General features: G+C 43.4%; 1 protein-coding gene across 1 annotated transcript in view; it reads right to left on the bottom strand.

Annotated features, from left to right (window-relative positions):
• Positions 1–26,955, bottom strand: part of Stx8 (syntaxin 8) — a 234,232-nt gene that overhangs the window by 173,703 nt on the left and 33,574 nt on the right. Inside the window, exons 5-6 of the mRNA XM_021212912.1 lie at positions 16,210–16,334; positions 4,281–4,373 (exon numbers count right to left, since the gene is read on the bottom strand). Of these exons, the coding sequence (XP_021068571.1) occupies positions 4,281–4,373; positions 16,210–16,334 (218 nt within the window). The remainder of the gene's footprint in view (positions 1–4,280; positions 4,374–16,209; positions 16,335–26,955) is intronic.

Below are 26,955 nucleotides of genomic sequence, written 5' to 3'. Positions count from 1 at the left end.
CCCAGGAGAGAAAGACACACATGTAGTACATACACATAGATACATGCAGTCAAAACACTCAATCTGAAAAAAAGTTTTGTCTTGTTTTAAAGAAAGAAGTCATCTCCAAGGCTCAGACAGTACAGACTTACAGGTAAACTCGGATGTTATTGTGTAAACATGACTAATCTGAATTACGTGGCAACTGACAAAAAGACACGGTGATTATGCAAATTTGTTTCCCACTGCTGCTCCAACAGTAGTAGGGACAGAGGCTGAAAGCAGTTTCACCAGTTTGAAGTCAAGATTTTCCTCCAGAGTTTTGAGGGGAGACCATTTTCTGGCTTTCCCAGCTTACAGAGCCTCTTTATACCCCTTTCTTTGTAGCCCCTTCGGCTCTCTCAGAGCTAGAAGATACCATCTTGTCTCAGACATTGCATGTCAAATCTCCCCTGCCTCTCACCTGTAGCCTCACCTTTTCTTTTGGTGATACCAGACATGAAAATTAGGGCCTACTGACTGCTACCCACCCAGCCCTGCCTCTTTCTCTCTCATATGGATACCTGTAACTGCATTTAGGGTCTACTTGCATAATCCCAGATACTCTTCCTGTCCTGACTGTCAACTTGACACATCTGTAAAATCCCTTTTGCCCCTATAAGGCAACATTTCAGTGATGGTGCTGTGCCTGTCTTACAGGGTTTTTTTTGTGGGGAGGGGGGGGAACTAACTACACAGTTTTATTCTCACTTTTCACAGTGAAAATTCAGCCAGAAATTCTAACCAATCAGTAAGCGCTGACCAACCAAAGTTTATGAAGTTCTGAAAGCATCATGTCCTTCAATGAACAGTCATGTTTCTAGCTCTCTGAAGGACTCGCTGGTTTCTTGCCCCTGGAATTGGTGTTAGGAAGACAAGTGGCCTTCCCTGCCACCCCACTCTCCCATTCCCTACATACAACAAACCAGGGACCTATAGGTGCCCATCACTGGGATGCCCCCTTCCCCGATACTCTTTCCTTCATTAGGCCTAGTCATTGTGCATAAGGAAGTCACTGGCATTGGCCAGATGCTCTCCATTCTCTATGGTAAGGATAAAAATGGAATTCCTAAATTGAAGATAATTTGATCCTTTGGTTCTGTGGTTATGTTCTAAGTACAGTGCCTTTATAAGTCAGGTTTGACCCTTGCCTCCAAAATGGTCTGGCTGGTCATCATTCTAGCCTATTGCTTCTCCAAGGAAAATCAAAACAATGATTCTGTGGCTCCATAAATCATATGGAGATATTTACAAGAAAATCCCTGTGCCCATGGCCCTGATTTCTCTGACACATGAGTCACAGTCCAGATCGCAGTGGGCTGCAGGTCTGATCCACCGAGAAACACCTCCAGCCTTGGTTCAGTTTAGCAAAAGAAATGGAGGCTGACTGGAATCCTGTTGGGGTGGGTTTTGTATTGTTTTTATCCTGAGAATCGTCAGTCCTTGAGAGAGAAAATGGCTGAGTCTGCTCTATCTCGGAGGAGAAAACACACATCAGAAAACCACCCATGTAAATAACTGCTGGCTCCTTGGGAGGTCACCACAGAGGACCCAGTTTCTGTCGGCAGTGCATGGAAAAGTACTCCGCGTTTGTCTAGATACACATGCATCCATCTGAGTGTGGGATGATGATGGGGGGGGGTAAAGCTGGGGGGTTGCAAAGATGTGGGGTAAACTATGTGATACAGAGAGAAAGAACTGTCAGTGGCCACAACCTCTATGTGACACATGGAACTGAAGGGTCTGCGCAGGAGTCACGTGAGCATAGATCGGGTAGGCAGCGTGATAGTGCAGTACTAACTCCATCCTCTTGGTGCAGCCAGCACGGGCGTGGCAGCCTGCTGCCATCAACCTGCTCTCCACCCGACATTCAGATTTACTTGGCATAAAGTTCTATGACAGACAGCAGAACGACTCATCAGGGCTGCAGGTGAAATTGAACCTTCCAATAGGCTGGCCTTAAGGGGCGTTTCCTTGGCTGTCTGGGTGGGTGCAATGTAAGCACAGGGGTCTTCAAACGTGGAAGGGAAGGCAGCACTAGAGCAGTGGGGATACAGTATTGTTGTTGGCCTGGAACATAGAAGAGACCATAAGCCAAGGAATGTGGGTGGCCACTAGAAGCTGGAAAAGGCAAGGAAACCAATCCATCCCTAGAGCCATCAGAAAGGAATGTTGATCTCTTGTTGATATATTGGTTTTCACCCAGCAAGACTCAAGTCAGACTTGTATGCTACTGAACCGTAAGACACTGTGTCTGTGTTATTTTAAGCCTCTACTTCTGTGATAAGATCGTAACAGCAATCGGGCGCTAATGCAGACAGCCTAGGCTTTGAGGAGTGTTAGAGCTCCACAAATAATTCTAATTTGCAGCAAAGTCTGATAGCCACTAGACTAAAGACAACGGCAGGCTGGTATGCTTGCTTGTGCTGGGAAACATGTGGCAAATTTACCTGAGAAGGTAGTGAGTCCCACACAAAACCATGATTCTTTCATCCCAGTCACGTATCCACAGACATTGTGGCCTGCATATGCCACAGGAAGACATGTTCATCAGTTTAGGTCAGAGCCCCTCTGCTCCAAACAGGCAAATTGCCTTGAGATAAATAAATAAATAAATAAATAAATAAATAAATAAATAAATAAATAAATAAATAGCAGATAGCCACAGCTTTTTAAGTAAAGCTTATTATCTTACTAATACTGTCACACAGTGAAGGGACTGAGCAATGCCTGGGCCAAACACAAACCCATAAGTGGCCTGTTCATAGCCCAACAGGAGAAGGAACACATTGTCCCCCCAGTGTGAGGCTCTCGAAAGCCGCCTTAGGACTGTAGAGTCAGAGGGTTCTCCATTTGCTTATGAGCCTATTTGCGTGTGACAGATGCTCAACAGCTGGATTTGTTTATTTATGATAGAGAAATGGACTGAAACTATGGGAACAATGACCACATTCCTCCTCAGGATCAAGGACGGGGGCGTCTGTTGTATGGTCTTGGCAAGTGCAGCCTCCCTGCGGAGAGAGAATCCATCCACTACAGGACTTCGCCCACAGCCACACATGATGTTAACTTTCCTTGGAAGCCACCCCACTATGGTACTGCCCCCAAAGCTGGAACTTGAGAACCTTTCACAATTCCTTCACCTCCCTACTCTGTCCTCCTTGCAGAGGAAGCTGGTACAACAGAAAAGGAGCCATATCACAAACAGGTTTGGTTCCATGTTTCAGAAAAGACATGACATTCAGAGGTTGCTCCACACCTCTGAGCCTCATTCCAGGCAGTGTGACATCACCCTCCTGTTCTCATGCAGAATACACAACATGCTGCAGACAAGAGTGCTCAGCATATAGGGAGGGTCAGGGCATCACATCTATGCTGTAGCGTCTCCAACTTCTTGTCTTGTCTTCTCTCTAAGCCGCTACTGAAGACTTAGTGTCTCCATTTGGCCCTCTCATTGGCATCTCTGGTTGGATGCATCCAATCTGGACTTACAGTTGTCACTCACAAACCACTGAGGCCTCTCAATTTCTCTGACTGGATCCCCATGGTGAGAGCATCATCGGTTGTTTCCTGCATGTACCCCACTCTGCTCCCACTGCTATTCTTGGTCAGGTTCTCACTCCCTACACAACCCAAGCACAAAAGCCTCCAAGACCTAAGGCTTCAGGCCACAGCAGCCTATGAGTTCCTTCTTCTCAAACAACTTCTGTCATGTCAAGGCCTGAACAGACACCTCCAAACTGTTTTTGCCCTGTAGCCTGATAATTTATAATGAAAGACGAGCAAACTCCAACTGGGTGCAGAGATGAGATGAGGCCTCACACAGCTTTCTTACGATTTATATCAAGGTACCAAATACTGAGCAATTTCACATCTTCCACAGAATACATAGATCTTGGAATAAATAGATCATAAGTTATTTGTCAACATAGTAGGGCCAGCTATGGTCAGTACCTGCCTGAATCCCAGCACTTGGGAAGCAAAGACAGAAGAAAGCAATGCAAATTCAAAGCTAGCCTGACCGGCATAGTGAGATCAAGACCACCAGGGCCATAAAAACCAAAATTAACTAAAGCAGTCACTGAGGACTGGAGAGGTTCTAGCGACATGTCTTTACACGGAATTAGAAAACTGCAATGTAAACTGTTCACAAAGCACCACAGGACCAATAAGCCACTGCAGACTACTGACTGCAGACCCTCCGTGCCGCATAATGGAAACTGATTGAGTGAACATGTGATCGAGCTCACACTCATTCTTACCATTCTGTTCATCCAGTTCATTCCCAATTTCCTGGCCCATTTGTTTTTGGCGACTTATGATAGAGGAAAGGGCATCAAGTCCCGCGTCCTGTTCTGAAAGAAAAGGAAAAGCAACTGACTAAATATCAAAGGAAAACACTTTCAAGTTAATATAAATACACACACACACACACACACACACATACACACACACATATACACATACATACTTATTGACAGACAGACAGACACATACACACATGCATGTACACACAGAGGGAGATCTCTCCAGGCAACTGACACTATCCAACATGCAACAAAAGGTGGCACTGGTGGCGTTACTGAAACAACAATTTAAATACTTCACACCGCAGACTGAAATGATTTCCTGATAAATTCATTACTCAAATATGAAACAGAAATTTTATTAAAGTTGGCTACAGTGACATTTAACCATCTAGTATATAATACAAACAGAACATGTATAAATCAACAGTAACCGGGCACACATGCACACAGGCACACATGTGTTGGAGTCAGAGGATATCTTCTAGAGTTGGTTCTCTCCGGCACAAGGCTACCTCAAGTGGGAGGGGCCTGCAGCTCCTGAGCACTATGTGGTATATGGGAAATAAGCTCAACGCATTGACAGAAATCTTCACGACTTCAATATACCCACTCTTACTAGGTCTAGAAAACATATATGAGAACACATGCAGCTTAGCAATAATGCTTCTACAAGACTCTCCCTTGTGCTGGAAATCAACTTACTGCCTCTTGGTGTATTTTTTTGACTACTCTGGAACTTTTTCTGGAGCCCTTAGCTATTTTTCCTCTGCATGAGGTGTGATGCTTAAAACTGATTATCAATTTCATAGATTCTTCTAGACTCACCTAGAAGACAAACCTCTGTCAGGCTTGACAAGATTACCTTGCTTAGTTTACAGGAAGTTGGAGGCTCTCACCCTTAACGTGGGCCTGGGTCCCAGACCGTAAAAGGGCAGCTCCTTGGGCATGAGTCATGAGCACGGTGAGCCCGTGAGCATGGTGAGGCCAGGTGCTTCAGGCTCCACAGGAGCTTCCCTCCAACTGTGAAGTGGAGCAAACTCCTTCTCTCTCCAGTTGCTTTTGCCATGGTAAGTTGCTTTTATCACCACTACAGAAAATGTAACTAAGATACTTCCTGGCTCCGGCCTTCTTCCTTGTGTGTGTCTCTCCCTCAGGAAGAAGGCAATGCCTGGTTCTGTTTTGGAGTCCAGGTCCTGAAAACTGAAGCCAGGTTGGTCCATGCAAAGCACAGGCTCTCCCACTGCACTACACACCTAACCCCCTACTCTTCCTCTTACAGACTCCTTCAGTGTTCACAACTTAATCAGTGACCAGTTCCTCTGAAGCACAGTGGAACGCAGATCAAGGGCTCCTCCCTACACACCCCCTCCTTTGGTGCCTGATAAGCCAGCAGCAGTGAGGTGCTTTACCATGAGGGTTTACCCTGGCACACTAAGAAGCAGCATCACTCTGACAGGAACTAAAATCCCAAGACTGTCCACTGCGCTCTGCTCAGTCCTGGAGGTCAGGGCTCCTCGCTGACAGTCTCAGTCTGATTACTGATTGCAGCCCAGATATGATTACTGCTGCTGCCTTTTTGTGAGGTTCTGTAACTTCTTACTGGGCAATCCCTCACAGCTACAGTCTCTGGTTTGGTTGGTAGCTTTCTACACTGAACCTTGCCTGTGAATTTCTCTTTTCCTGAATATGTATATGTGTGTGTGTGTGTGTGTGTGTGTGTGTGTATATATATATATATATATATATATATATATATATATAAATATATGTTGTGTGTGAATTATCAAAAATTGTTTTAACTTTTTTGTCTTCTGATGTATTAAAATGTAAAGAAAAAGGTGAATTAAACTCAAGCTATTCAAGATCCTGTCTTTAAAAGTCAATGTATGTGTCTTCCAAGTGGGTTATCTTGGTGACATCTCTCCGAGCCTTGCTCCTTCGCCTCCAGCGCACTGAGCAGGCACTGTGGGTAAGGTCTGCACTTCACCCAAGGGCCACTTGCCAGCTGCAGCTCCATGTTTACATTTGTGAAGTGACTGCGTCGTGTGATGGCTTATCTAGGGAAGCAGAAGTACAGAGTCTCGCTCAGGAGCTCACTAGCATCTACTTACAGTTTTGTATCACTCTTTTTTACAGAATTAAATCACTATACTTAGCTCTTTGATTCGCCTGGAACTTATTTAAACTTGAGGTGTGAGGCAAGGACCTCTTGGTGACACTTTTTGACACAGCGTACTTTTTAAAGGCTATAAGCAGCCTGCTGAGTCCAGGGAGCACTCTAAGGCACCATTTTATAGCAAAATCACTTTATAATGAGGTCCTCTTGGTCCTTAGTAGCAGCCTCCTGGATGGCCTCCAAGATAAATCTATCATCAAACTCGCACTGCAGAGGGACGTCTATGCTACAGCAAAAGCCCAAATGCACCCAAGGAATAATCCATAGACGGACTGAGGGTCAGCGCCCTGTGAAATGATGGGGAAATGGATGGAAAGCGGAAAGCAACTGCCTCTAAGGTCGTCAGCTAGGAAAAGACACTGAAGAGCTGACACTGTTTTTCATTCAGTCAGAATACAAATTGTTAGTGAAAAATAGCTACGCTAACCTCTTCTCCCAAGTTCGTTGTCTCCTAAAGTTCTCCCTAATGCATATCAGGAAGGAGAGGAGAAACTCCCCTAGTCCTGTGATTGCCATCAACTAGAGTATTTCCTCAGTGTGTAACTCTGGTATAATCAACTTTCATCCCACAATCCAGACGCAAAAGATGCTGGGCAGCTCAAAATGATCATGTCAATCACCCAAGCTATAAACAGACATTTCTAAGAGGCAATGGTTTCATCATTTAGTAATAATCAAAATAAAAGGCTGCTTCCAACAAAAATAAGTCAGGACTCACTGCAGACAATCTACTTACAAACAGCAGAAGTGGGACATTGTAACAGTTCATTCTCTACAATCCACCTCACTCTGTCACACCGTCCAAGGCTTAATGCCTTGGTGATGTGTCACAATGGGGTATTTGCAACATACCAGACCCTGAGTCGTTCTTCAACTTTACAGTGGTGTAGATTTTAAGACTGGATCACCGTGGAAAAAGGAAAGCCATGTACATGCACATGTATGTGCATACAGACACACACAGACACACACACACACACACACACACACACACATGCACATGCACACATACACACCAACACATCCAAGCTGTTCAGGTTTTAATCCCTGGAACCTGCAGCTATCTTACTTTTTCCATGGAAAAGGCAACCTTGAAGATGTGGTGAAGATGAAGGTGTATGATAGGAGATGACGCTTCGGAATCTAGGTGGACCCAACACAATTCTATTAGCTCTGAGAAACAGAGGTTACCCAACCTGTCAGAGGGAGCCATGACAGAGGGTTAAAGAGATGCAGCTGTTGGCGTTGAAGACGGAGCTATGAGTCAAGGAAATGGGGATCTTCTAGAAGCTGGACAAGGCAATGGGACAGATTCTGCCCTTGGACGGCCAGAAAGGAATGCAGCCAGCTGACACCTTGATCTGAGCCCCTGGAGACCCAAACTGAACTTCTGCCCTTCAAACTGTAGCAATGTGAGCAATGTGTGCTAATTTATTGTGGGAGCACTAATACGATCATTTCGGGGAGTCCCTGTGGAGCCATTAGGTGTGGTGATACCTCCTATTTAAGTCATTCAGGAAAACCATCCTCTAAATAAGAATCACTCAATTGTAGGAGGACAGTTTGGTGGTGGTAGATAAAAAACAAAGGGACAGTCATCAGAAAGTATTATGCCAAAAATAACAAGCCTGATTCTAAGCAAGCCACTAAATCCTACCAATTTACAGAAAATATCTAGGTCACAGAATATGCTGAACAACATATGGGAAATGCACTGCAAGAACTAGCTAAGGGGAAACTACAGAGTAAACAATCCTATTTAACAAAGAAAGTGCACAGGAAAATAAAATAGTTTGACAAGGATCATTAATACTATTAAGACAGTTCAGAGATATACCTATTAGTGACAATGGCTAGCCTACATTCATATCCTGAACCAAGGAGTCTAGAGGAAATACTACGGAGAGATAGGAAGCTGTCTGGCTGTTTGATTTGACTGAGGAATTATTTCTAATTTGGCAGGAGTGGTAATTGAATTTAGTCTTTAAAAACCAGTCCTGAGCACACAAACATGGCTCAGAGGTTAAGAGCACAGGCTGCTCTTACAGAGGACTGGAATTCAGTTCCTAGCACCCACATTGGGCAGCTTACATTCATCTGTAACTCCAGCCGATCCGACACGCTCTTCTAGAATCCATGGATATCTAGATTATCATGTGCACATACACACACACACACACACACACACACACACACAAAGATGTATGCATAATTTTAAAAAATAAACATTTCTTTTTAAATGTCCTTATATTTTATAAACATATTTTATGGTATTTAGAGAGAATATTCTGAAGTATTCACCATTAAAATGACATAATGTCTGGAGTTCACTATAAAAATAATCCCAGGGCATACACATAAGGATCAGAGTTCAGTCCCGAGAGCCCACAGTGAAAGCTAGGTGTTGTGGCATGTGCTTATTATCCATGTACTGGGGTAGCAGGGACAGGAGTCCTCTGGGTCTTGCTGACTAGCCGGCCTAGCTACCTGGCAGGCATCAGATCCCAGTAGGAGCAAAAAGGTAGGCAGTTCCTGAAAAATGATACCCAAAGTGACCTTTAACCTCCACATGTGTGAAAAACATGGGTATGTGTGCCATATGTGTATATACATAGACATAATCCTGGGGTGGGTATCTGGATATACACAGATAAAACCAAACTAGGTATGGGGAGATAATTACTGAAGCAGGATAAGGAAAGGAATGCAAGTTACTCTACTACATTTGAAATTTCCCATAGCAAAAGGTCATTACCACGTTAACAACAAAAAGGAAGAGCCCAGAAATGAGAATCAGCTGTAGAACGTTTGCCCAGCGTTCACAAGACCCTGAGGTCAGGCTACAGCAGAGGGACCGGGAAGTTTGTAGCAAATGCTCAATGCTAGAAAGAACAGCTACAAAATAATGGAGACCAAACCATGCTGACTTAGGAACTCCACCAACATACTTCTAAAGTGGGAGGTGGGGAGGGGGTAAGTGGAGTTGGGGAGGAGGCACACTTCACATCCTATAGTCTGACTTGGGTACAGTAGCCTGAACTGACCACTGTTTCCTTCCTCTGCTCTATCCTGATCCTCAGGAGGCAGACTCACTGTCACCACCACAGCTACCTCTGCTAAAGTCTATGTACATCCCAAGCTACTGCTTAAGGATTGGGCTAACCTTAGGTAACTAGCTGTCACAAGGCCTAGCTTCTAGGTTTAGCAAGAACGGTATTCACTGTCCTCAAGTCTATGATCTAGCAATAATTTGGGGATAATTTCCAGAGTACTTCTGTCTCCACACTAAAGTACAGAAAGGCTGTCATGGTTTGTATGTTTGGCCCAGGGAGTGGCACTATTAGGAGGTGTAGCTGAATAGGTGGAATAGGTGTGTCACTGTGGGTGTGGGCTTTAATACCCTAGTCCTAGCTGCCTGGAAACCAGTATTCTGCTAGCAGCCTTCAGATGAAGACGTAGAACTCTCAGCTCCTCCTGCACCATGCCTGCCTGGATGCTGCCATGTTCCTGCCTTGATGATAGTGGACTGAACCTCTGAACCTGTAAGCCAGCCCCAATTAAATGCTGTCCTTTTAAGAGTTGCCTTGGGCCGGGCGTAGTGGCGCATGCCTTTAATCCCAGCACTTGGGAGGCAGAGGCAGGCGGATTTCTGAGTTCGAGGTCAGCCTGGTCTACAGAGTGAGTTCCAGGACATCCAGGGCTACACAGAGAAACCCTGTCTCAAAAAACAAACAAACAAAAAAAGAACTAAAGTTTATGGGCTGGTGAGATGGCTCAGCAGGTAAGAGCACCCGACTGCTCTTCCAAAGGTGCAGAGTTCAAATCCCAGCAACCCACATGGTGGCTCACAACCATCCTTAACAAGATCTGACTCCCTCTTCTGGAGTGTCTGGGGACAGCTACAGTGTACTTACATATAATAAATAAATAAATCTTTAAAAAAAAAAAAGAGTTGATTTGTTTTATGTATATGAGTACACTGTAGCTGTCTTCAGACACAGCAGAAGAAGGCATTAGATCCCATTACAGATGGCTGTGAACCACTATGTGGTTGCTGGGATTTGANCTCAGGACCTCTGGAAGAACATTCAGTGCTCTTAACTGCTGAGCCATCTCTCCAGCTCTGTGCATTACAGGATGATTATTCCTCCCACATCCTTAGCATGTTTTCAGTAGTATCAGTTTCCCAATGTGGCGCCCGGGACAGAAGACTGGTAATTCCAGTTGGATTAACATTGCCAACAGTCTGATTTAAGAAAGAAACAAGTTGTGTGATTAAGAACCCTGACCTTTGGCACACCTAGGACCAAAAGAAATGATCTACACAACAGACATTTCCACCTCAGGGAAGCAGGAATGTTTATTTAGTGTATATGAGTACACTGTAGCTGTCTTCAGACACACCAGAAGAGGGCATCAGATCCCATTACACATGGCTGTGAGCCACCATGTGGTTTCTGGGAATTGAACTCTGGACCTCTGGAAGAGCAGTTAGTGAGTGCTCTTAACTGCTGAGCTATCTCTCCAGTCCCTAAAGTAAATTATTAAATAATAAAGTATAACCAGGTATAGAGACTTACTTCTTTAAGCCTTTACTTAAGGAGACAGAGGCAGGCAGATATAAGTGTGAAGGATGCTAGTCTGGGTGACCTCGGGCTCATGGAGATTCTCCTGCCCCTGTCTCCCGAATGCTGAGATTAACAGAATGAACTACCATACACTGTGAAACATGATACTGTAAATTTCCCCACGCATTAAAGTGATCCTCTGATGTAGATAGAAGAGCTGTGTGTGTGAGACAAGACTCCTGAGTCTGGGCTGTGAACTTTCAGCAGGGACAGCTTGGGGGACCCAAAAGACGTGAGAGAAGCTCTAAGGACCCAAGTTCAATTCCCAGTAACTACATGGTGGCTCACAACCACCTGTAATAGGATCCAATGCCCTCATCTGGTATATCTAAAGACAGCTACAATAAAATAAATAAAATATTTAAAAATAATTTACATTATTATTATTACTACTATTAATATTTCCTTTTTTTTGTTTTTGTTTTGGTTTTTTGTTTTGTTTTGTTTTTTGTTTGTTTGTTTGTTTTTTGGTTTTTTGAGACATCTGTATAGCCCTGGCTGTCCTGGAATTCACTTTGTAGACCAGGCTGGCCTCAAACTCAGAAATCTGCCCGCCTCTGCCTCCCAAGTGCGGGGATTAAAGGCGTGTGCCACCACGCCCAGCTTTTTTTTTTTTTTTTTAAACCCTAATTGTCAGAATAGATGATAGGAAATGCAATTTTAAAGATTTATTTATTTTATGTATGTGAGTACACTGTTGCTCCCTTCAAACACACCAGAAGNAAAAAAAAAAAAAAAAAGAGTTGCCTTGGTCATGGTGTCTGTTCACAGCAGTAAAACCCCTAACTAAGACAAAGGCCAAAAATGCAATTAGAAATGGCTTTTTCTGACTCTTCTTTATCGAGTATAGGGCCTGGCGATGAAGTAGACCCACAGCACATCATGAGGTTTCTGGAGCGCAGGAAAGGCTACTTCCATGTTTGTGTTTGGCTTGATAAACAGCTTGCTATATTAGCAACACAACAAGGGACCTGGCACTTCAAACCAGGACAGCAAGAAAGGGCAAGGAAATAGTGACCCAAAACACGGGCCAGTCCGCTTGTCCCAAAACCAAGAGCCAGAGGCAAGCAAGGTGGCAAGGGGCAGGAATCTCAGAGGGGAGATGCTCTAGTTGAAGAAGTGTACAGGGCATAGACTGGTAGAAAACCTGAGCAACCCCCAGTGCAGCACATTCTCAGGGACAGAAATACTTTTCCTGACTGAAAACAGCTTTCCTTGGCAAACGGGAATGACAAGAAGGTCCATTTGGATTAGGGCTGGGCAGTCCTCCCAGAAGCCACAGCGGCTGCAGAGCACAGCGCCCTGTGGGAGCTGTGCCGTAAGCTAAGCTGGGGTGCTTTTCATCTGTTCACTTCCCGTCAGACATGGTAATGGGTGAGGTATGCAACATTAAAGACAAGGAGAGCCAGTGTTTTGTTTACTCGGTAATTTCATTGTGAAGAGAGTTCAAAATAGAATTAGACTCCTGTTTCTGGTCAGGATGGACTGACAGGGACCAGATTCCCTTCTGGCCTGGATGAACAAGGAGCAGAGACAACAGGCAAAATATTCAAATCCACTATTTCTAGAAACATACATCAGCTGACAAGGCCAGATCTCTGAGCGAGGGAGACAAAAGAGCCCAATCCGCTGCCTTGTGAATGCTCCCATCAAGGTGAGGAGCTGGAAAGCCCAGGTGGGAACCCAGTGGGCATCTTGAATTGAGTCCCAAGGGGCAGCAGTTAGAGTGCGAGAGTGAAGAGAGCCGCAAGGAAAGAGCCCTGTGGTGCTGTAAGGCATCTGCACCAAGTCCTGGCTGGTGTCACTCAGAGCTCGGAAGTACTGAGAAAGACACCCAGGGCTGAGTCACTTCAAAGGTAGAAGGAACTGTGACCTAAACCCAAACAGGGAGAGCCACCAAGCAGATGACCTCAGTCCTCCTAGAACACATGCAGACTACCCAGAGTGGTCTGGGCTCAGCAGTGTATAAATTACCTCTGGACCAGAGGCAAACATGTTCCGTGGGGGCCGCAGAGGAAGCATTTGAGGCTTTGTGGTTCATATGGTCCCTAAAGCAGTCGTTCAAGTCTAGTATTGCAAGTGAGAAAGATATTGTGGAAGTGAATGAGCATGGCCGTGTTCCCATAAAACTCGATTTATGAGCCCTGAACTTTTAATCTCATATAATTTTTACAAGTCACAAAATATTCTTTTGATTATTTTTTACCATTTAAAAAAATTTAAAGCTGTTTTTAACTTCCACACCATACGAAAATAAGATTTGGCTCATATGCCAGGGTTTGCTGATCCACACTTTAAAACATTTTAAACACCCCTTTCATCTGTCTTTAGAAGCAAAACCCATGGTCAGGGAAATGGCTCAGCTAGGAAAAGCACTTGCCTCATGGGTCTGAGGATCTGAGTTCGATTCCAGAGCCCGTGAAAAGTTGGAAGGAGAACGGACTCCACAGAGGTGACCTCTGACCTCAAATGTGCACCATGGCGTGTGTGACCCAACACACTGCACATATATACATGCACACACATGTACACGCACACAAACAGGCACACACATGTATATATACATAACAAAACATTTTTAAGATATAAAAATAAAAGTATGACCCAAATAATATAACTATATCCTATAACCACTCGCAAAAATATTTCTAGAAAATTAAAAAATATCCAGAACTTGAAAAAAAAAAGGAAAAAAAAAAGATCCAAACTTGGATTCAAATAAACACGTTCCATGAGGAACAGAAACAAGGCAAGAACGTCTATTTTTCAAACCTGTACTAGGTTGTAGCAAGTACAATAAGGCAAGAGGACTAAACAGAAGGCATCTGCAATGAAATTAGAAAATCCAATTGTCTTACTCATAGTCAGCATAATTATTTGCGTCAAAAAACCTACAGATTCCACACTAAGTTCTGAGAGCACACTAGAGAGAGTGGGCAAAACTGTGTGATCCACAGACAAAACAGATATAAACAGAGGCTTTATATATGAGTAATAATCAGACACTGGACATTTAAAATGCTATTTACAATACAAGTGTAAAATACATAGGGATAAATCTGACCAAGGGCATGTGAGGCATGCATCGTGAAAACGAAAAAGCAGCGCTAAGAAAAATTAAAGATTATGTAAGATTTACTTAGTGATAATCCAGATTATGGATTCAGAGATTCTTGCTGATGTCACATCAATTCTCTTCTAAATAATCTAAACATGTAATCTCAATCAAAATTACACATGCCTTGATGCCATTTTTTACAAAAATTCAAAGCTGACTTTAAAATTCAAATAGACATAACAAAAACCAAAGTACCCAAAAAATACTGAGAAAAAGAATAAAGTTGGATGTCGTGTGTCACTTGGTTTAGTGACCTATCAGAGAGGCACAACGCTCACGCCCCCTTCAAACAAGGAGACTAATGGAGAGTAGAGCACAGAAACAGGGCCATATATGTACAAACACGTATGTACATATATATATATATATATATATATATATATATATATATATATATGTACATACATGGCCATTTGATTATCGTTGACATTCAGCAGTGAAAGCATTCATTTTATTTTATTTTTTTTAATGGCTCTAAGTCAAAAAGATATCCAAATGGAAAATGTGCCTGTGCCTATATAACAATTCAAAAGAGATCAGAGAGACTTGACATGAAAACCTGACATTATAAAGTTACTAGAGATAAAAAAGGCAATAAATCTTGTGGCTTTAACCTACTGAATTTTTTCTTCGATATAATCAAAACATAAATCACAGAAGGAAAAAACTGATCAGCTGGACTTAAGAACATCTGCAGTCTGAAAACTGTTACTGAGAGACACTTGTCACCTTGCCACCGCCCAGCCAGCCGCCCCTGCAGGATCTTAAGGAAACTTATTTTCTTTCTAAAAACAAAACCCAAAGATGTCTGACAAGAGAACAGTGAGGGGACATATGAAAAGATCTTACAAGTCAATGAAAGAGAAAACTATTGCTAAAGACATCTCAGGGGAATAAAAAAAATCAGTATGTGTGAAGAGTCACGTGACAATTCAGATGCATTTAAAAATTAGCCATGGAGAAAGGAGCCAGATCCCCTTCCCCCGAAGAGAGTAGATACTGTATGAGTGTACTCCCATGAAATTGTGGAAAACAGAAACCAATTAACAGTGACAGAAAACAGACCAGCCGTTGTCGAGGAATTGGGGCGAGACAACAGGAAGAAAAGGAAGACCCTCAGAGGTACGCAGAGGAGCTTCTGCGAGCTGTGTGCACTCTCTTGACTCCAGTGACGCTTTCTTCATACATACATGCACGTGTGGATGTGCTGGGTTTACATGCAAACGCATGTGTGTGCTGTGTCAAAGTTCACCAAATCGTACATGTTGAAGTGCTGCTTATGATAATGCCAATTGTATTTCATTAAATACGTCTGTAGAAAGAGCAGCAGGCACACTGACATGGGAAAAAGCCATAACATTAAGTTGAAAACTAAGGAATGGTTTACATAGTGAGATAGCTATGTACCTCACGTGCTATTTACATAAGACATGTATACTTAAACACTAAACATACACATAGATGTATACTAAAGACACACATAGATGTAGTGCAAGCGAGACTGTGGACACACATACTAATCCGCTTCTAGTTTTGAGACTGGAAAGGCAGCACGGAGTACTCTCTGTCTTGTCTGTCCCAAATCTTGCCTGAACCCATAGCAATAGTACATTACTTCTGAAAGTTTAAAAAATGAGAAACTTTTAAAACAGCACACTTTAAAGCAAATGTGTAGAATCTACAAATAAATAGGAAAAACAAAACAAAACAAAAACCAAACCCTGATGGTCAGGATGAAGTTGAGGGTGAGAGAAGAGGACAAGCTGACGTGATAACCCGGAGTCAGAGCAGCAATGGAGTCGTTGCCTCAAGCAGCTTGAGGCCAAAAAAAAAAAAAAAAAAAGTCAAGAGCTTTACATTTGGACTCTAGTTTTCAGAAGAGATAAAGAATAGTCAAGCACAGCAGAATAGTGTCAGAACAGCCAGGCTTGTGACCCACAGTCCTGGAGCAATAGGTACCTTGAATAATTTTCTGCTGCTGTTGCCGGATCTCATCAAAACCCAAGCCTCTGGTCTCCTCTGGCTCCTCACAGAGCCAAGGGCTGGGAGTTCCTCGCTTTGCTTCTTCGCTCATCAGGCTGGACCTGAGAACAATAGCAAGCGCATTACACATCTCACAAAACACAACCTGCTGAAAATCATCGCCACAGGCATGGAGCTGGCCAGCCTGGCACGCTTTGCAAAGCCATCTCCACAACATATCGCGCTCTCAGCTGATTCTAGGGACCGTGTCCCAGGCTGGAAGAGATCTGAGGCTATGCCGTGGTCCCAGACCATTACACAGCACTCTACCAACCCTCCAGAGGTGTGGTAAGTTAGCTTGTTAAGACTCAAACCACAAGGCCATCGGGAAGCTGCTTGTTTATCAACAAATTTTGTTTCACAGGTTTTGTGACACAGAAGGCACAGAAATAATATTTTTCATACAAATATATACAAATAAAAATACAAATATTTTTCATGCAAATATAATATAATAATACAGATTACAGCATAAGAAAGTAATAAAACCTCCGATTAAAGGGTGCTTGGTTGCTCACAGAAACACATTCAGAGTTCCAATTCAACTGTGTGACTACAGTCAAAACGATTGTCTACTGTGATCATTAACCCCCTGAAGCAATGCACATTTGGCTCTTGCACAACACATCCTGGTCTTCTAGCTAAGGACAGAGAGCGTAGCTCCTGCCGCTGCCCTTCTATCCAAAGGATGTAAGAATCACATTGCCCTGACTGCTCCAATGCAAAGTTGAACAGGATTCAAGCCGCTGCTCTTGTTGAACCTGGGAGAGAGATGGTGGTGACGTAGGAGTAGAGGAACAGTAACAGTTACCTTGGATTAAGCAACTGCTATGTGCAGATGATCTCCAGGTGATTTTGTGTTCACGCACTAATTTTTCCATTGCTTAGCATTCTTCAAGCCCTGATGGCGTCTCTTGTGTTGTCTGGAAGTAATTGCTACCCTACTGTTTGGCTTTCCATATAGTTAAGCCTTCTGACCACTGGATAGGAAGTGGACATGGAACCCACCTCCCATCTACTGCACCCTGCTCGCCAGTGTAGAGCAAATAGCCACAAGCATGTCACTTGCTGGCAATATATGGACAGTAGCATCTACCTCAGCAAGTTTCAGCACAGATTAACTAGAGTAATTTATGTATTCAAAAAACGATTTCGTCAATACTTCTTTGGTAGGCACTGTTTTAATCAATAGGGATAAAGAAAAACAAACTATGTACAATCTGATCAAAATTTTGCCCTGACAATATACAGCTTCTCCTTGTTGATGCTATCCTCATGTACTCGTGTGTGTGTGTGTGTGTGTGTGTGTGTGTGTGTGAGAGAGAGAGAAAAGAGGTGATAATAATGTATGCAAACTACTGAATACAATGCTTGGGAAATAATATCTTTTTCATAGATTAACTGTTTTCATTATACCAATTACTACATTGTCTACCAGGAGGTATTAAAATTATTTTAATAAATATATTCCAGCATTCTATTAATTTCATTTTTAACTAAAAAGAGAATATATCCTTCAAGAAAACCTGGGCCAAATGCAAAGACTGTTTTGATTCTTTGGACTAAGATTTTATGCACAGGTCTGGTCTCTTATTCAAATGTGCCAATTAACATGTCAAACACAAGTATGACTTTCTTCCAGTCTATCAAAAAGATAGATGTGTTCTTCAAGGCTTTACTTGACATGATTGGCCCCAAGAAGCCAAGATGTCGAGGTTTCACACTCACTCCATACATAATCACTTAGCTTCACCTAGCTTTGAAGACAAGGAAGAAAGAAATGAAAAGGGAAGCGAAGCAGGCAATTTGCAATCCAAACATATCCATTAGCACCCAAGTCTTGCAAGCGCCAGCACGAATCGCATCGCACGGTAGCTGATGTGGCTCACTGCAAAAGCCTGGGTCAGAGACCATCAAAATCGCCCGAGACTCAGGAGTGCACTGGTGGTCAGTTCGGAACAGTCATTCCAGTGAGTGCACCACAACTGAGTGGTACTGCTCCAAGGTTAGTGTCAAGCCTTTGTCTCTGCCTGTCTCTGTCTCTCTCCCCCTTTCTCTCCCTCCTTCTCTCTCTCTCTCTCTCTCTCTCTCTCTCTCTCTCTCTCTCTCTCACACACACACACACACACACTTGTGCACACAGACAAAATTAAGGTATTAATATGAAAGGACAAAAACAATTCAGCAAATGTGAGGTGATTGTAAGCAACCTCAATAAATGTCAAGTTAGGACTCCAGCTGTGTTTACATGTGCAGTTTGTGTGTGGTATGTGTATACTTTAATCACCTATTAGGAAATAAAAGTGAAAATGTGAGCACAAGCTCATATCAATAGTAAACATGATACAGAGAATAGACTTCCCAGTATGACCTAATTCCCAGAGCTAAGCCACGCCCACTCCCTGCTCAGCTGAGTTGGTCTTCCTTGCTTACTGACGGCCTGGACCTACCAGCAACGCACCTTCAGCATTCCTATGCATCTATGCATCTGGATGCACTTCATTGGCTTCTGCAGACTACTTCATATTTGGGTAATACCTACTATTAGTCACTACTGCTCTACTGACAGTGGCCTTAGGAGTCACATCAGACTCTAAAGTAAGAGTGAATAAGTAAAATAAGCCAAGTGGTTAAAAAATTTTTTTTTTGAAAAAAAAATTGAAAAAATCAAACAAAAAATAGGTATGTCCTCCCGCCCTTTCCCTACAAGAAAATCACCAAGCTGAAGACTTTCCAATTTATCTCTGCCCTTGGCATTTTTCCATAGGTGCCCTGTGAAGCCTGTCTCATTTAAGAATCCTCAAGTAGTACTCATAGGCAAGGTCAAATTCACTCCTTTGCCCCATAAGCTTTTCTTCTCATCTCGAGTCTGCTTGGTGTGCCATCCAGGGCCTTGTGTTGCTGCTGCTGCTGCTGCTGCTGCTGCTGCTGCTGCTGCTGCGATTATCCTTCTTCTACCTCTCAGCAGTGGCTGAGGTGTTCCTCAGAGATGGCTCACTCTCCTCATGTACAGCCAACATGTATCCCTGTTAGTACAGCCTAGCTTCAGACCCTCCTCGCCTTTCCTACAGACCCATTCTGATGATATAATGACCTAAAACTAAAGTCTCGCTATTATTATCTTCATGGTTCACAACTTCCCAGACTCCCTGCAACTATAGGTTACACGTGAGCTTTAAAAGATGGTCCCTGGTCTCAGCAGCAGCATCTCCCAATGCCCCCGTACCACACCCGTCATCTCCCTGAGTCGTACATCCTGCTCACTACCACTGAGACAAAGGCACAAACTTTCACACTCTCATGTTTTTGCATGAGTCTGGAGCATCCCCACCCCCACCCCTTTGTCCATCTGGCAAAATTCTATTCATCCCCTAAGGCTCAACTCAAATGTCACTTCTGCTGCTGAGTCCTTCCTGATCCCCACTCCATCCCCCTTTCCTCGAATCAATCACTCGCTGGCACTCCCATGGCACTCTGTTCACGACCTCGAACGTGGCATTTATCAAGCTGGATTGTAGCTAGTTATTTACTCATCTGCCTCCCTTCCTAAGTTATGAGCTCTGAGAGGGAAGAGGCCACATCACAGTCATGTTTATATCCCTAGCACCCAGAAGTGGGAGCCTTGGAGTAGACAGGAGAAGCAACATTCGGGAAACGCTTACAAAAATGGGACTGGGGACCACTGAGGGCTTTGACCAGAGGGAGCCACCATGAGAACTGTACTTAACATTTTCATCTTGAGAAATTAAAACAAAAGTCCTAATCAAGGGCTACCTGCCTTCACGACTTAGCAGCAAAGACCAATGCTCTGCAGCAGATGGGGAGAATTACTCTGAAAGGGAATTCTGTCAGTAAAACATCTTCCAGCTCAACCTTGCCTTGCGGTGACAACTCAGATCTCTTAAGTTAAAGAAAGGACAAGCTAATTACTATGCTCTGAGGTAGAACAGACTTGATTTTCCTTGTTAAATCACCATGGATCAAACCCATCCTACCACAGGGCTTCAGCCACCGCATCTCCTGGCTTCTCTTTTGTGATGAGGCCAACCTGGCCTTGAATTCTTAGGCTCAAATAATCCTTCAGCCTCCTCTTTTCCAGGTGCTGGCGATACTGGCCTACAACATGGTGGATGGTGTGTGTGTGTGGGGGGGGTTGTTTTTTAATAAATCAATAATTTCTGTTCATATTCTTTGAAGATAGACCTTATCTATAATAATATAATTAGTAAACACGATGGCATATTAGAATCCTCAACATGTTTCATGATCACTTGTAAGGACATAACATGATTTTACTCAGCCTCTCAAGAAAATAGTGTATGTTATTAAATTATAGTAACACGGGGGGAGCACACAGATAATCCATCTCTGCTAACAAATTCAGTGGGAACCTGCCAGAGTTCACAGGGAGGGCATTCTTATCAACCGAGCAAGGAGTTGAAAAGAAGTGAATTCCAAGAAGTAGCTTTTCTTAGCATTTCAAAAAGATGTCAGCTGACTATGGAAAAATGTTTGTTTTGTCTGGAAAAAAAAATATCAGTGTTTGAGCATTCACAGACCACAGGGAGGTTTACAGTGGGGAGCAGCGAAGCTATTTCTAGGGTGTCAGAGAGTGGGTTGCATCAACAAAGGTTTCTAGCTGGCCTTGCCCACAGATGGGAAAACGCCCTTATGGTATGAAAGGGCTAATTCCTTTTTTTCAAAACGTTTTGTGCGGTTTTGCTCCATGGACATAAAGATGCACAGAGACTCAAATTTCAATCAGAAATGGACTCTCTGACATAAATTCTTCAGAGACACACTCTGGCAACAATGTGCAGACTGGATTACACTGAAAAGTGGCTGGGGGGGGGGGGGGGGGGGGGGGGGGAAGGCAGGCCAAGGCTGCTGCGGTAATTGAGGTGGGTGGCAAAGAAAGTCAGGAGAAGGAAAAAGACAACAGGGACCTGCGAGGAGCAGACAATCAGCACACTGATTTAAGGCTACCAGTCTGAGGGAGCAGACTGGATAAATGGGGTGAACGTTTCCAAGCCTGCCAGAGCTGAGAGAATAAACTCAAGTTAGGGATTAGGGAAAAGGAAATTTCTCATTAGCATTCGAAGTTTAACACAGCTTCTAAAAACAAACCCCAAATAACACCACTCACTCGAGGCCATGATCAGCGGACATGCGGATAACTTCCTTCAGCCTGATAAGCCACAGTATCATACTCTGTAGTCCATCCACCCTTCCACTGTCTGCCCGCCTACCCACCTACGCACACAGCCAGCCATACAACTGAAGAGCTTCCATAGAGCAGACACTAATCCAGTGGCTGAGAAGTGAACAGGACTTAAATACCTGGTCTCCTAAGGATACACTAGAGATGAAAATGCCTAGCACAGTGCCTAACCCAACATTGGTTCCCAAGATATTTGTACTGTTAATTTCAATAAGCAACGCCTGCTGAGTTTAAGTCCAGAATAAACAACTTATTCACAGAAAACGTCTCCTTCTCTATCATCTATGGAGGGACATTTCATCAGTGTCCCCAGCCTACCATAATCAAGTGTCCTTAGTTGTTCTGTTTTGTCTTGCTTCGATTCGTTTTGGGGTTTTGGGCTTTTTCCTTTTTCCCTTAGTGAAAGGAATCAAGTCCAAACCTTGTGCATGCTAGGGGCCCACCCCACCACTGAGCTATACTTCTGACTGGTTTGCCCAACTTTAAGTCAATCCCATTTTTTTTTTTTTTCTCCTGACAAACTCCTTGCCAAACTTAGCTAGGTGACTTGGAGGAACCGACACAATTTAAGAAAGGGTTTTTGTTTTGTTTTGTTATGACTTTTCAAACTTCAATATACCAGCTACTGAGAACTCCCAAGTACAACTACTGTTGTAACATCACGACCTGTGGCTATGAGGGATCAGTAGCTACCCCCCAGATCATCAGCTGGATCAGCCCAGGACTCTTTCCTATTCTTTCTTCAAAATCCCAGCAGATGCTCTTTTTCTTTTCCTTCTCTTTCTTTCTTTTTTAAAAGGGTATATATATTTATTTATTTAATGTATATGAGAACACTGTTGCTGTCTTTGGACACATCAGAAGAGGGCATCCGATCCCATTACAGATGGTTGTGAGCCACCATGTGGTTGCTGGAAATTGAACTCAGGACCTCTGAAAGAGCAGACCATGCTCTTAACCACTGAGCCATCTCTCCAGCCCCTCCCCCCCTTTTTTTTGAATTTTCAAGACAGGGTTTCTTTATGTAGCCTTAGCTGCCCTGGAACTTGCTCTGCAGACCAGGCTGGCCTTGAACTCAGAAATTCACCTGGATTGTGGAGATCAGAGGCATGCACCACCACGGCCAAGCTTGGTTGCCTTTTAAAATATTAATAATAAGCTCCACATTAAATCTTAACAAAACAGTCCACAGTTGAAAGGCTACGCAGATTGTTGAAAGGCTTCAGAGGACACATTTCAGCTTCTAATCCAAATATCAGAAGTCAAGAGTATTATCCCTGAGAATTATCTCTGCCATCTAAAATCAGCATCAAATACTTTAGCTAAAGGTATCTTAAAAGTAGAGAGGCAAGGAGTGACTGGCACAAAATCCAAACCTTCCATTCTGTGAGGGCCAATCACATTACTAGCCTCGTGGTGACTGAGCGCTCTCTGCTGGTCAGTGGGGGAAATGCAGCTACAGTAACTGGCCAATGGCAATTGTAACTCTGTACTTTATTAATATACAATGTATGCTTGTAAACATGGTAAAGTGTGCAATAGTGACCAAGATGCTCACCCACTATGAGGATCCACATCTCTGGACACTGCCCTCTGTACTCTGTTCACTTAGTTCTTTACAAGCCAACAGTTTCATGGCATACCCAGAGAGGGTCCAGATGAGATAAACAAACAATTCGTATTTTGCACTTAGAAATGTCACATGTCTAACTTGTCCAACTCGGCCTCAACATTCCTCGCGCCCCCGTATTCAGCATGCTTGTTTCCACTCCATTACTTTATAAAGTGATGCTAAAATGCTCCATTAACGGTGCCACTAGCACTGCTCTGGAAACAAGTGTGCTATGTGGAGTTTCACAAAAATCACTGGCTGGCAAGCAACAGTGGTACAAATCTGTTTGGCAACCGGTGTATAAAAATGCAAATATGCCACTAAAAGACTAATTAAGGGTGTCAAGTGGTAATGTATATACAATCAATACACACAGAGCCAAGGACCACCTACCTAGCCATCGCTTCAACCTAAACAATTCAATTTTTATTGCACTGGCTCTGCCAACTCACACCTAAAACACAAATTAGTGAGATGGTGACCCATACTTTTAACAGTGATACCCTTTTGCCTCGGGAACAGAACCCAGAAATTTGTAAGGCCCCTCGGGCAACTTTTACGTAACCAGCTGGACACCAGTCTACAGACTGGAGTGAAAGCTACTGTTCTCAGGGCAGTAGACTCCAGGAAAGCACAGAATAAAGTGGGCAGGGTGGCATGCAACTGTATCTCAGCACTCAGGAACTGAGGCAGGATCCTGCAAGTCTATGGAGTGCACAGTCAGTGCTGAGCCAGCCTGGAGTAGAGAGGGAGACACTGACATAAAAAATACATCAAAAAGTTCACAGCATAATGAGGTGCATGGTATACCAATGATTCTCCTTCTCTCATGACCAGGCGAGTCTATGCCTTCCAACACCTTCTCAGCCTGTCCCCCCCACACCTGCTTCTCCTCCTCCTAATTTCTCACACTGCATTTATGGCCCATGCCATACAATTCTGTATGCCATCATCCACAACCGTGTTCTCTGATCATTCTGTTAAAGGCAGAAAGACCTCTTTATGTGACATGCGTTGTCTACTCTTCTGCCAAGCTCAGTGGGAGCAAGCGCGGTTACAGGGCGCTTGCTTTCTGGTTCACAGAGGGCCTTGCCACAGACCCACCACATTCCAGTTTCACAAGCTGCAGAGTCATGGTTTTCTTCACTTTACAGGAAACAAAATAGAGCTAAGACTCAAACCCATGTTTTGTGATATTCAATCATTGCTCCTTCACACAATGCTATGCTGACCATCTGCTGCTATAGGGTATTCCCGTCCACAGGCTGGAAAGAGCAAACGGCAAGACAAAGCACGTGAAGCCAGTGGGGAAAAACAAGCATACAAACAAACAAACAAACCACAACCGCTACAGGCAACAGTAGTTCGAACCAAGATCAAGAGAGACTGGAGACAAAAGCCAGAGCAAAGGATGCTGGTTCTCCTCAAGCACTGGTTCAGCTCTGACACAGTAACCCATCCCCCTCTGTAATCCAGAGGGTGATCCTTCCTTGCTACCTCTGCAGACTGTGGAGGTGAAATGAGATTAATCAATGGATTGATCTATCTAATCTAATCTACCTACCTACATCCCTAAATTTTAATTTCTTAACCTTCATTTATTAAAAAGTTGAACATGGGAGGCTGAGGAGATGGCTCAGTTGGTAAAATACTTGTCACACAAACAAGAGGATCTTTCTTCAATCCCAGCACCCATGTTAAAGCAAACAAAAAACAAAACCATAAAACCACAGGGTATTGCAGCGCATACCTATCATCTCCAGGGGTAGGGGTGAGGCAGGAGGCTCGCTGGGCTTGCTGGACAGCCTTTCTAACAGAACCACTGAGATCCAGGTTCAATGAGAGATCCTGTCTCACAAACTAAGGTGGATGGTAGTTGAAGAAGCCACCAGGTGTCAACCCATGACCTCCATATGTGCACACACATACAGAAGAGAAAGAGCCAAATGTGGAAAGTATTCAGTATATTTTAAAAAAAAAAAAGACAATGAGCTAAAAAATAGCATGCACAGTAACTCTTTTCTTACTCCGCCTTGTTGATAGACTGCAACTTTTCTCCTTTTCAATTCCCAAATGGCTTTTGCAATTTAAAATTGATACATGCAGCTGCAGAGCTCTTTATTTTCCATGCCCAAAGTCATCACTGTGCTGTTATAATAGCAAGTACTGAAATGCAAAAGAGACTTTATTTTTCCATCCATAGATTAACAAAACCTACCAAGTTCTGTGACACCCATTGATGGCTAGCAGGTTTGGAAATGAGCCCTCCCACATACTACTGGCCAGCCTTACAACTTGTAAGAAATATACATGGCAGTTCTGTAAATTTCCAACACACATATCCTGGAGGCCCTCTCTTACAGACACAGAGGTCACAGTGCACATGGAATTTGCCTTAGCCATGTAAATAATTAGAGAAAACAAACAAACAAAAAACAATCCAACAATATTATGGACAGTGGCTATAAGAATGACTGCAGATTTATAACTGCAAAGTACTCACTGTTGCAAAGAATGTGTTAAATCGTTTGATTTGGAGGAATGCCCAAACTTAAATAAAAAAATAAATTACAGAGACATGTACATAATATAAGTCTGTTTTCAGAATGATATATTTATAGCAACATACTTACAAGTATAAATAACAGTAACTATGATCAAGAAAATGCCAACATTACAGTGGTGACTTTAGGAGCATGGCATCTTGGAAAGGAGAGGTGATATATGTTGGCACCATACACGTGTGTAAGCATGGATCATTATTTTAAATCCAAGTAGAGAACCAAGCATGGGAGTCCTTCTCTAATCCCAGGACTGCTGAGGTAGAGGCAGGAGGATGACACAATTCAGCTCAGTTGGGCTGTACAGTGAGAGTCCCACTCAACTCCCCCAAAAATAAAAAGGAAAGGAAAGTCATTTCCCTGCAAGGAGGGAGGGAAGGAAAGAGAGAAAAGATGACAGGAAACAAAGAACTATAAAATATGACATGGTATCCCATTAACATGCAAAATCTGAAATTTGGTATATCAGCTAAAAAAAAGTACATTTTAAAAAGTTAAGTGGCAACCTATGTGGAAATTATTAGAAAGACACATTGAAAACATCTCTCTGATTTTAAAATCAAGAGCAGAGCAGAAGAACCAGGCCTGGCAACATGCATGGGTAACCCAGCAACATGCATGTGTAACCCAGCAACATGCATGGGTAACCCAGGGCTTGGGAGGAAGAGGCAGGTGGATGAGGGATTCAAGGTTATCTGTAGTTGTTAAGACCAGCCTGGGCTACTTGAGACTTTGGAAAGAGGCCAAAGAGGAACACGGGGAAAGGGAGAAAGGAAAATGAGGGGGGAGAGGAGGAGGAGAAAAAGTGGGTGTGTGCCAATTATCCCAAGGGGAAAAGCAATTGATGAAAAAGATACCTAAGTTCTTAAAAAGGAAGGGAAAGCAGAGAGAGGGGGAGGAAGGTGAGGGAGGAGAGAAACAGCAGGAAGCAGACCAGGCTGGGGAGAGTCTGGAGCCCATGAAGGGAGACAAGAAAGTGACAGAAAGGTCCGCAATCCACACAGACAGGGGAAAGATTAAAGAGAGAACTGGATGGCAGTGGGAATCCTTTCCTAGCATTTAGGAAAAAGGGCAATTAATTTCCATGTTCCCTCCCTGTTCTCAGGGAAGGAAAGCACTCATGGGTCAAAACCCAGCCAAGAGAAGTTGGGTGTTTCCCTTCTGCTGACTTACACCCCCACCTTGTGGTCTGCTCAGGACACAGCTTTTCTGCTTACATGTGAGTTAAGGGTATATACCTGAATATCTCTCTCTCCCTCTCCCTCTCCCTCTCCCTCTCCCTCTCTCTC

This window comes from Mus pahari, chromosome 14 (genome assembly GCF_900095145.1).
Source record: "Mus pahari chromosome 14, PAHARI_EIJ_v1.1, whole genome shotgun sequence".
NCBI lineage: Eukaryota > Metazoa > Chordata > Mammalia > Rodentia > Muridae > Mus > Mus pahari.
This window is presented reverse-complemented; position numbering and strand designations above follow the sequence as displayed.